At 53.0% G+C, this 11,822-nt stretch overlaps 1 protein-coding gene across 1 annotated transcript in view; it reads right to left on the bottom strand.

Moving 5' to 3' along the window:
* Positions 1-6,795: 6,795 nt before the first annotated feature.
* KNDC1 (kinase non-catalytic C-lobe domain containing 1) overlaps positions 6,796-11,822 on the bottom strand; it is a 94,871-nt gene continuing 89,844 nt past the window's right edge. Inside the window, exons 27-30 of the mRNA XM_027840500.1 lie at positions 8,990-9,112; positions 8,830-8,889; positions 7,841-7,998; positions 6,796-7,342 (exon numbers count right to left, since the gene is read on the bottom strand). Of these exons, the coding sequence (XP_027696301.1) occupies positions 7,111-7,342; positions 7,841-7,998; positions 8,830-8,889; positions 8,990-9,112 (573 nt within the window). The 3' untranslated portion in view covers positions 6,796-7,110. The remainder of the gene's footprint in view (positions 7,343-7,840; positions 7,999-8,829; positions 8,890-8,989; positions 9,113-11,822) is intronic.

Genomic DNA, 11,822 nt, shown 5'->3' with positions numbered 1-11,822 from the left:
TTAGAACCTATGATTATGTTAAGCTGGAGATACCAGAGGACATCCAGGTAGAGCTCTTGGGCAGTGTAGATAGAGTACTGCTGGACATGAAGACGTGGGAGTCACCAGCATAGAGATAGTCATTGAACCCATGAGCTGATGGGGCTCAGGAGGGCATCTTGGGGGACCTTTCCCCATTGAGTGGGAAGGAGGATGAAGGGATCTACCAGAGGTGACCAAGAGCAGTGGTCAGGCAGGTAGTCAGAAAACCGGCGAGGGGTCGGGGGTGGGGAGGGCGGGGAGGGAGGGAGCTCCGCTCTGGAAGCCAAGAAAGAAGAGAAGACTGTCTTTGGGGTGTAGGTGGCAGTCACCAAAGCTGAGGAAAGCTCACTGAGGAAGAGGCTGAGGACCAAAGCTGTGCCTGCTTCATTATCAGCCCTCTGGAATCTCGGCTGGTCGCTGCCCAGACCAGAGTTTTTAGGACTTCCTTCTTTGCTTGTTTTCTGTCAACTCTTCTCGGCTTACTCTGCATCAGCTCCCACGAGGCTTCCCCAATTTCTCTAGGACCTAGCCCCTTGGTCTTGGGGGAGTAGGCCAACTCTGCACAGTGTTACATAGCATCTCCTACCAAGTTCACATCTCTGTGGGGCCTGATGAGGCCTCATTCTTGCAGATCCCACATGACAGGATGCTGGGAAGCCCAGTTTCCTGACCTGGAGCTCACCTAAAACAGAACTATGGGGGACAGATGAGGGGCACATCTCCCCTGCCCACTGGACCCCAGCAGTGAAGGAATCAGTCCATTGATCCATAAATGTGTAATTAAATTTAAATTCAACTTAAAGCACTTATTAAATGCCTACTGTGTGCCAGGCACCATGCCTTGTGCTGGGCTTACCAAAAGAGACACAAAGACAGTCCCTGCCCTCAAGAAGCTCACAGTCTAAGGGAGAGACAACACGCAAACGCATGCACACGAACAAGCTCCATATGGGGTCAATGGGAAAAAAATGGACAGAAGGCCCAGAGGAGAGGGTTTGGTTAAGGCTTCCTGTAGGAGGTGGGATTTTAGCTGGTTCTTAAAGGAGGCTGTGGAGGGCAGAGCAGAGGAGGGAGAGCGTTCCAGGCTTGGGACATAGACAGAGAGATGGAGGGTCTTGTGGAACAAGCAGCCAGGAGATTGGTGACACCAGATAGAAAAATAAGAGTCTGCTTCTAAGGTGTAAGGAGACTGGAAAAAAAGGAGGGGGTGGGTTACCAAGGGTTTTGAAGGCCAAACAGCACGTTTTGTTTTGCCCCTGGAGGCCATAGGGAGCTACCGGAGGTGATTGAGTAGGGGGTGACATGTTCTGCCCTGTGCTTTAGAAAGATCCCTTTGGTAGCTGAGTGGAGGAGGGACTCGAGGGGGAGAGACTGAGGCAGGCAGATCACCCCCCAGCAGCTACTGCTATAGTTCAAGTGGAGGTGATGAGGGTCTGCATCAGGGTGGGCGCAGTGCCTGGGGGAGGTGGGGGAGCATTAGAGAGCTCCATGCCTGACCTTGGATCTGGGGGATGAAAGTGAGGATGGCTCCCAGGTCGGCAGCCTGAGAGTTTGGGAGGAGGCCAGAAGGTAATAGGGAAGGTGGGAGAGGGAGAGGGCTTAGCAGGGAAGAGAATGAATTCTGTTTTGGACATTTTGAATTTAAGATGTCTGAAAGGCTGTTGGAGATGTGAGTTTGGAGGTCAGCCTAGAGATTGGGGCAGGATGGAGTTGATAATTAAATCCATGGGAGCTGATGAGACTGTACAGAGGGAGAAGAAAAGAGAACTCAGGACAGAAACTGAGGGACCCTGATGGCTAGAAGGAGTGATCTGGCTCTCTGTTCCCACCCTGAGCCCCCATGTCAGGAATAGAGTGAAGCTTCTGGGACATACACAGGGAAAGGACTTTCTCTATACAACCTTAAATGTAGAGCTGTTTCCATTGTCATTCTCTCAGTCTATCGGGGGTGGGGTAGGGAAAAAGAGGATAGAGGGGAGAGACAGAGACTAAGAGATGGAGACAGAGGGAAGGGGAGAGATTGATGAGGGAAGGGAAAGAGGGAGAGATGGAGGGAGCAGGAAGGCGAGGAGGGAGGTGGAGAGAGGAGGAGGGGGGCGGGGAGAGAAGGGGAGAGAAATGGACATTGACAGAAACTGATAAATCAGATGAAGGGGAGAGGAAGAGAGGGTGATGGGCAGAAACATTGTTCCCTAGGGTCTAAAGTTCTTTCCCTCAGACACAGAATTCAGTCCTCTGGGCATTCAGGACCAGCTAAAAGAATTCTTCTTCCTGCCCCCAGCCTGCAGAGCTAGGCTGACACCTCCCCCTCCCCAATAACACAAATGCTACCCATCCCTAAGCCCTCATAGACCGTTGGATCCTAGATTTCTGGGCCAAAGAAGCCAGTCTCCCTCATTTACAGATGAAGGCACTATGGAGTTAGACTCAGAGGGTGAGCGAGGGTGAGTAAGGGCTCATGGAAAGCAGGTGAGGCAGCTGGGATTTAGAGCCAGGTCCCTTGAATTCAGCCCTATGTGCCATTATCTGTCTGCAGACATCCAAAATCACCTCCATTCCCCAGGAAGGCATGGAAGGGCTCCAGTGGAGATGCTCCAGGTTCACATGAGTGTAATCAGTTCTCTAGATCATTAGGCACCCACTTTACACATAGGTCCCCAAGCTTTTCCCCACTTGCTCCTAATCCAAGCTCTGGGTTCATGGTCACCTTGTGTGTAGGGATGACCTAGAACGTCCATTCAGTCATCTCATTTCATCCAAGGCCATCCCCACACCTCCCAAAGTCTTTCTTGGCACTGCATGGGAGGGCACTGAACCCCAGGCTGCATAGACACCCTTCCCTCCCTCCCTTGCAGGGGAATGCCTTGTCTGCATCACCCAGAACCCATTCTGGGTTCTCTTCACACCTCAAGTCAGCTCCATTTCTTTTCCTCAACACTTATTCCCGTGGGTCCTCTCCCTTTCCCTTAGCACTAATCACTGCTGCTTAGCACCACACCAAGATGTCTAGGCTGGGAAAGCCAGTGGCCAGAAGGCTGCATCTCCCTCCCTCCCAGCTGGCTGGCTCCCCCTTCTGGTCTTCTGCCTGCCCTCTTCAACATCTACCAGAAGACTATCTCACAGATGTGTTGTGTGCTTTACAAGGGATGCCATACTTGTTGGCTAGAGCCCAGAGGGCAGTGCTGAGGCACTGTGGGATGTGGACCTTTGTGCCTTAGCTCTTGCCTAACTTTTGGACTTTGAACCCAAGAGGGATTTGGCTTCTCACACACTTGCTGGCTGGACGGTGGGGAGGGATCTCTGATCCTCAGACTCTCGTTGGCAAAATCTCTTTAGGCCTAAGTGAGAAATGGGGGCCTGTGAACTGCTAGACCATTTCCTAGCTTTCTTCTCTCTCCTCTTTTGTCTCAGCAGCATTCAGTGGAGGTGGGGGGAAGGCAAGCATTATTTCCCATTTCAGAAAGGCATAAGAGCTTTGTTCAGGATAACTCAGTTCCCCATGGGCTGGAGGGGCATGATTGGGGCTCCATGGCCTCCTTTTTGGGCCAGGAGGGTTCTTTACCTCTTAGCTTTGAGGAGAGGGATTAAGATCCTACAGCCTTTTCTCTTATCCCCTCATTTCTTCTCTCCTCCCATTCCTTTCTTCCCTACCAAGCTGATAGCATTAGAGATGTCCCAGACCCTTCAGGGTATTCCTAGAATCCTGAGGTGAAGATGTAGCCAGACTGGCTGTGGGATAATGGGGCAGGGAGGACTTCCTAGACATATTTTACAGTTGAGGAAACTGAGGCCCAGGGAGGTTAAGTGATCTCTCCAGGGTCACACAGCTAGGGCACGTGCCACTCAGAATTCAAACCCAGGTCTACCAGAGGCCCCAGCCTGTGCTGTAGCCAGGATATCACACTGACTTAAGCTGTGATAGGCCAGTCACCATCCTCAGCCCCACCCCAGTAGTCACTTGGATGATTATCTGAGGATTCCTAGGCCCACATGGGATTCACTCCCTTCCTTAAGCCCCAACGTGGCAGGCTGCTCTGGTAGGGAGAGTCCTGGGACCACTGAGACTTCCATACGGGGCAGGCCCGGCCAGCAGCAGGCAGAGCCACGTCTGGGTACAAATGGTTTTATTTAGAAATCAGGTGGGCGTGAGGACTGGACAACATGCAGACAGCAGAGCTGGGGTGAACAGCGCCTTCACTTCCCCAAGAAAGGCAATGCCATCACTGGACTGAGTCTCTGCACTGCCTGCCCTCTCTGGTCCAGGCTCGGGGGTGGACCTGGGCCAAAGACCAAACCCACAACAAAGCAGATGGGCTCTGTGGTCCAGGCCCACTTGCTTTTCCATCCAGTGAAAGGGAAAGCTCCCCCCTCGGGACACGCACACACATGCAGGCAAGGACAGCCAGTGGACCTGAGCGTGGGCCATGCCAGTGTGGGCCAAGGTATCTCAGCTGGAGGAGATGGGCTGGGATGGGGAGAGGACCACAAGGGAAGCTGTGGAGGCTGAGCTGGGTGGACACACAAAGGGACAAACCCAACATCCCAGAGTTGTTTTAAACTTTAAAACCAGTGAGGACAAAGAAAAGGAAAAGGTAACATGGGAATGAGAGGAAGACATTGGCAGCAGAGGGGCTGGGGAAGAAGAGTGTGTAAGGGGCAAAGGAGGGACACCTTGGACTCTAGGTGCTGCACTGGTCCAGAGGCTTGTTTGAAACCTGCTTGGGGCTCACAGTTGGTCATGCTTCCCAGGGCTTCCTTCCTGAGAGCTCTCTTCTGCCTTCAGGTCAGAATCTCAGGTTGGTAAAGACATTTTCTTCCTGGCTGAGGGAAACCTGGGTCTGTTCCCTGGTCAGGCTGGACCCAGCTCCCCTGGTGTCTGCCCTGCCCTTCATGCTCATTTCATCCCCAAAACAGGCTATGTATGGACTCACTAAATCCCTAGAGCCAATCTCCCAAGATAATGGGATAGGAAATGGAGAGAGCCTTAGGGCTCTGAATGTGACATCAATATCAACCTGATCATGAATGGTAGGGTTCGCACCAGAATCAGGACTCCCCGAGAGGAGAGACTACTTTCCTCAGAGATCCCGGGCACCCTGAGAGGAGAATAATCTTGGCCTGACTCATGGGACGAGGTAAGTTTTACATGAGGAGAAGGTATTCGTTCCAGCAGAGATGGGACTGGAGGGAGTCTGGGGTCATCGGCTCTGTCTCTGAGGATGATGAGAAGCTGGTCTTTGCCCTAAGCAGCAGCGAGGCACCGATTGTTGCAGTTGAGCTGGTGAGCATGCATTGAGGCCAAAGCTGGATGCCAGGACACTTTGGAAAGTCACTCTAGGTGGGAACAAGTCCGGGGCTCTTAGGATCATTGAAGGAGGGTATTGAGAACAAAGCCTCGTAGGTTAGTAGATGGAGAAGGGGAGGAGCTAGAGGCAGCCTCTCTCCTGCGTCTGTCTTTTGTGTTGGGATGGGAACAGCCACCAGGATAGACGTTAGCAGTGGGAGGAGCCTCATGCTTTTTTTAAGCTTGGTCCTGGGACTGGCCAAGGTGCTCTGTGTGTGTGTGTGTGTGTGTGTGTGTGTGTGTGTGTGTGTCACACAGACACATATCTCATAGGAGCAACGTCACCCATGCAAAGCTGTTGCCCACTCGCACAGGCTTGGTATTTCACTGGGCTGTTGGACCCCACACATGGACAACATAGACAGTGTCCTCCACTGTCCCAACAGTGGTCATTCATCTCTCCAGAAATGGATGACCAAGTACTTCCTACCCTGATCACAGTGGGGGCAGGGTTAGAGGTACCCAGTGACCCGCCAGAGGGAGTCATAGCCAGAGATGCCCAGCAAAGACCTCAATCTCCCTGTTCCTTGTGGAGACTTCAGGCTCAGCTCCCCAGTGTGATAGTACAGAGCATTAGGAGTCCACCCCTGGAGCTCAGGAATAAGGGGTGCTGGCCAGCACCGAGCACTTTCTGGGAGCCCTCAAGAGCCTAACTCAAAGCTGTCTAAAATCTTCATGGGTGTGGGGCAAGGTAGGGGCAGATGTGAGCTGATTTGGAGGTGGGCAGGAGGCCCACAGAAGAGGCATTTTAGGGTTCAGGTGGGCTTCGGCACCCTTGACAAGCAGCTAGGGGACTCTTGCTGGAACACAGCCTTGACCTCCCTGTTGCTGGACATGGAGGGGCTGGGGCAGTAGGAGGTATCATCGATCAATAGTGAGAAATCAATTTGAATTTCCAAAAGGACCTCCCCTGGCTCTGGCTCTGGGTGCCCAGGGTGGCCCTGGCCCATGGGATAAAGGTGCTTAGCACTCTGCCCTCTGCCTGTGGCTCTCCAGCTGAACTTCTCTCAGAGGGGAGCAGGGAGATGCCCGAGGAGCCGAGGGAGGGAGCAGGGGCTCAGGGAGGCTTGGCATGTACTTGGGGTCCCAGGAGCCAGAAACAAGTGAGTGGCTGGAAGGTCTTGCCGCTGTAGAGAAGAAAACAAACAAACAAAAAAACAACAACCAGGGTAAGTCAGGGCCAAAAAGGACATGTGGCCAAGACAGTTTTCAGTTGTTTTCCAGTCATGTCAGACTCTTCGTGATCCCATCTGGGGTTTTCTTGACAAAGACAATGGAGTGGTTTGCCATTTCCTTCTCTGGGCTCATTTTGCAGATGAGGAAACTGAGGCATATAGTGTTAAGTGACTTGCCCAGGGTCACACAGCTAGTGTCTGAGGCTAGATTTGAACTCAGGGAGGTGAATCTTCCTGACTCCAGGACCAGCGCTCTGTCCACCGCACCACCTAGCTGCCAGACACTGACCACCGTAGAGGCCTGACTGTCCTGGGCATTGTCCCTTGACCCCTCAGACCCGGCCATTCCTTCTCAGTGCCTCCACTCCCCTTCTCTGGGTGGCATTGAAGCTTCTCCCAGGCTGAGCTCTGGAATGCTCCAGGGGACAGAGGAAGGGCCTAAGGAAGAGGGCAGGAAAGCTCAGGGGGTAGGAAAGATGGGCACTCAGGGATAGTCCCAGAGGTGAGGTAGCCTTCCCTGCCACGTCCCCACGAGCCCCTGCTTTGGAATCTTGAGTGGCCGATCCGCTGCTACTGAAACGTGGCCTTCATGCGGCGCAACGTGTCCTGAATCTTCCGGGAATGTTTTTCTCCGGGAACTTGGTGGAAGTTGGCCCGGTTGTCCGCAGCCAAGAGGGAAATGTCGGCGCCGCTGAAGCGAGCGATTCTTTGCTTGAGGTACGACTGAAGCTTGTGGTCTGCAGCGAAGGGGTAGGGGTTTTCTTGAAACGCGTGGACCTGGCTCACCACCTTGGCAATATTCCTTGGATAAGAAAAACAGGGTTGGGCAGAGGACCTAGAAGAAAGGCAGCTTCCCTCCGGCATCTAGCCCGGACTCTCCTCCCTGATCAGCCCGGACTCCCCACCTCCCCCCTGCTCCCCGACATCCAGGCCGGACCCCCCCACCTCCAGGTATCCAGCGAGGTCTGCCACCCCACCCCAGGCATTCAGCGAGGACTCCCCACCTCCCTTTTTGCTCCCCTGCATCAAGGCCGGGCCCGCCCCCCATCCAGCCCGGACTCCCCCCCTCCCCCAGGCATCCAGCAAGGACTCCTTTGCCTCCCCTTCTGCTCCCGGGTGTCCAGGTCAGACTCCCGCCACCCCTCCCTCCAGTCATCCAGTGAGGTCTCCTGCCGCCCCCCACCCCAGGCATTCAGAGAAGACTCCTTCCCCTTCCCCTTCCCCTTCCCCTCCCCCTCTGCTCCCAGGCATCCAGCCCAGACTCCCTGCCCCCTGCCCTGGGCCTGAGGGCCTCAGGAACCTGAGTTTGCTCCACTTGTGAGCCCCATTAGTCATGGTGAAGCCCCCAGTCTCTAGCTGCTGGATATGCATGGCCAGCAGGTGGGCAGATGGGATGGTGGGCTGCGTGCGGAACCTTCGACCTTCCATCAAACATACGCTGTCACTCTTGAGGAACACCTGGAGGAGAAAAGGCGCATGGCGGCTCAAGGCTGGAGCTTCCTGGGTGACAAGGGATTCTGGCTTTGGGCTTTGTTTGTGTCTTTGGATATCCATGGGTCAGCACAGTGCCTGGCACGCAGGAGTCACTTAATCAATGCTGCTTCTGGCTCATTCGTTCTTTCCTAACTTTCCCATACTTCTGTTCTCAGGGACCCAGGATCCCAGGGCATGATCCCAGTCACATGGTGGACTGAAATGATGGCCATCTACTGTCTGTATTTTGTAGGTATGTGCACAGTTGTTTAGACAATGTCTTCCCCCTACCCTTTCTTGGTGCCTCGAGAGCCTAGCAGAGTGCCTGGCACACAGTAGGTGCCTCCTCAGTGCTTATTGGGATAAATGATGCTTTATGGCTTTTCTTTCTGTCAGCCAAGATTGGGAACTTTTGGGAAGAGGCAGCAACACCCTGGTTCCTGGTTGAAAGAACTTTCCCCATGCCTCACAATCTTGATCCTACTATGTGCACTGACAGCCCCTCTGGCAGATGAGTGCCCTGCCCAGGGGCATACAGTAGGTATGCAGCACAGCCAGCCAGCACAGGAAATCTAAACCCATCCATATCACTTCCTGATTTGACTAGGGTGGAACACTCAGGGCTTGGGTCCAGGGTGCAGACATTTTGGATCCCCCACAAATGCAGCTGTAGAACCTCCCTACTTGGTGGCAGCCTCTCGGCTTCCTCTGACTCCCCAAACCCCAGGTACAAACAACTCTGGGCCATGGTTCTAGGGCTCTGGGCCTCGGAGGCCTCCCTCATCCCGGGGAAGGGGCCAAGTCCTTCTTCAGTACCTCTACAGCTTTCAGTTCCTCCATGATTTCGGCAATCTTTGCTGGGAGGATTTTCCAGGCCTTTAAAAGACACAAAAAGAAACCTCATTAGCTAAGTCCAAGAGGCTGAGGGAGCCAGCTGCCGAGCCCTCCCCCCAGCACCCAGGCACTCCTCACGCACCGGCAGCTGCCTCACCAGGAGATGCTCTAGGCCCCCCAGGATCTGCATTGCTGTGGAAAAATTCCTTTGCTCATAGGAGGCCTTGGCGACCAGCAGAAACTTGGAGAGGAGATTCACCTGCAACTGAGACAGGAAAGGACTCAAGCATCAGCCAGCCAGCATCCCTCAGGCATGACAGGGAGGGAAGGAGGTTTCAATCCCCCAGACCCCAGCACTAGCTGCTTCCCCCTTCCTCTTCTCCCACCTCAGCCAGCATTCTGCTAGGGCACAGGTTCACAGACAAACTCAACGCCCAGGGGGCAAAAGGGGTTGGGGGGGAGCGTGGACCCCTTGAAGCAGGTGCAGTTGGGGGGGAGTGGGGACGCCCACCCGAATGGACATGGACCCCATCATCACAGCTGAGGGAAAAGTAGCTTGTCCTGGGGCTCCTGACTCAAGCTGTCTTCATCTCTCTGGCTTTGGAGCCATTGGCATAGTCGGCTGGCAGGGCACCCAGGAACATGGGCCACCAGGCTCCCATAACTAACCCTTCCATAGAACTTTCAGAGTGGCAAAGCTATCTCTGTCCATGTTATCTCCTTCAGTCCTCCCAAGGAGCCTGGGAGGCTGGTGCTATTATTATCCCCATTTTACAGGTGAGGAAGTTGAGGCTGAGAGATGCTAACTGACTTTGGGGGTCACAAAGCCAGGAAGTAGCAGAGGCAGAGTTTGAACTCAGGTCCACCTAACTCCAAGTACAGCACTAATGGCCCAGTGGGGAGCCTCCACCCTTTATCAGGGAGCGGACACAAGCTTAGCAGTGAAGGTCTCTGCTCTTTTGTTTTCCAGGGACCAATGAGTGATTACCTGAGCAAACAAAGAGTCATTAGTCCACAGAAATTGTCCTTCAAAGAAAGGGCTGGGTCATTAGCAGGCCTATTGTTCCTTTCTTTCATCCCTAAAAGATTATCTCACTCTCATCCCCTCCTCTCTGAGGCTTCCAGTACCAACCCCTCCCCTCCCAGCAGTGATTCCCCCCCTTTGCCCCCCTTTTCTTTGTAGAAGATAGGCCTCCCCTAGGTAGGCTGTCCAGATTTCTTAGTCATATTTCCTAGAATGGTACAAAGGGCAGATGAGTCTGGAAGACTTGGATTCAAATTTGCCTCAGTTTCCTCCTTGGTCAAATAAGGGGGTTGCACTCAATGACATCTTTAGGTGGTGCAGTGGATAGTCAGGAAGACCTGAGTAGAAATCTGATCTCAGATACTTACTGTGTGACCCTAGGCAAGTCACTTAATTCTATTTGTCTCAGTTTCCTCATCTGTAAAATGAGCTGGAGAAGGAAATGGCAAAATACTCTAGTATCTTTGCCAAGAAAACCCCAAATGGGGTCACAAAGAGTTGGACATAACTGAAATGAATGAACAACCACAAAAACTCAGTGACCTTGAAGATATATCTCCCATGCTAGATTTCAGAGCCCACAGTCCTCTCCTTGGTTTGAGGATCTGGGGAGGGTCCCCTTTCCCTTTCCTCCTTTGGGAGATCCCTCCTTTTTCCATCAACTCCTCTCTCAACCGACCTGCAGGTCTCCTCATCCACTGGCATCTTCCCTGCTGCCTCCTTCATCCCACAAGCTGCTGCTGGGTCCTCCATCTTTCTCCTCCCTTCTGACCTTGTCCCAGGATTTCCTCTCTTCTTACCACATCCCTGTGATCCGGGGAGTCTTCAGAGGATGGTGATATTTGGACTTTATGGATAATGCTCTGTATCTTCTTGGATTGATCTGAACAAATGCTCGAGCATGCATTTAGCTCTTGGATCTTTTTGAATCCTTAGTCAATATGCATTTATTAAGCACCTACTTTGTGTCAGGCTCTGTGCTAAACCCTGGGGATAGAAAGAAAGGCAAAAGAAGGTCCCTGCCCTCAAGGAGCTCCCAATCTAATGGGAAAGACTATGTGCAAACTACTAGGTACAAACAAATTCTACCCAGGATCAATTGGAGAGAAGGTGCTGCAAGTAAGGGAGTTTGGGAAAGGTGGCTAGCAGAAAGGAAGTGCCCCAGCTAGGCAGGAGGTGCTGCTGGGAGGAGCCCGGAGTAGCTGGTGGATAGCAGGGAAGAGAGGAGGGGCCAGGCTGGAAGTTATTGGGTAGGGTGGGGGATGACACAGTCAGACCTGGGCTTTAGGAAAATCCATTTGGTGGCTGAGTGGAGGATGGACATGAGGGGAGAGACCTGAGGCAGGCAAAACCACCTTGCAGCTACTGCCATAGTTCAGGGGTGAAGGGAGGAGGGTCTACACCAGGGTGGGGAAGGAGGGTCCACACCAGGTTGGGATAGGAGAGAAAGGGGCTACTCCATTGTTCAGCTTTGTGTTCATTATTCCGGTCATTAATAAAACGATTCAATAACACTAGCCCAAGCCTTGGTCCCGGGGGCCCTTCACTGGAGACCAGATAGACCTCAGATCCTTGACCATTACTCTTTGATTTCAGCCGCTGAACCAGTTCCAAATCCAACCAAGTACACCAGGGCCCAGAGCACAGTCTCCAAGGTCAGTTCCACAGTTCATTGTATTAGAGACTTAATCACTCATTACTTTTACCTTCACTTTCTTGGATGTTTTCCACAGTAACTTCTAGGAGGAAAAAACAGCTGCCTGAAGGGGAAGGACCTGGGCCTGTACACAGTAGGAGCTTACTATCTGCTGACACTCAAACTCTAGTCCTCACCCCTGGCCTTTTGCACAGCTCTCAGCAGGGCCATCCATCACCATCTCTTACTGGCTGCCTCTGCACTATTGCAGGATTTCCTCTCTTCTTACCACATCCCTGTGATCCGGGGAGTCTT

This window comes from Vombatus ursinus, unplaced genomic scaffold, assembly GCF_900497805.2.
Source record: "Vombatus ursinus unplaced genomic scaffold, bare-nosed wombat genome assembly UNPS02014845.1, whole genome shotgun sequence".
Classification (NCBI taxonomy): Eukaryota; Metazoa; Chordata; class Mammalia; order Diprotodontia; family Vombatidae; genus Vombatus; species Vombatus ursinus.
The sequence above is the reverse complement of the archived record's forward strand: the minus strand, read 5'-3'. Positions and strand labels throughout refer to the sequence as shown.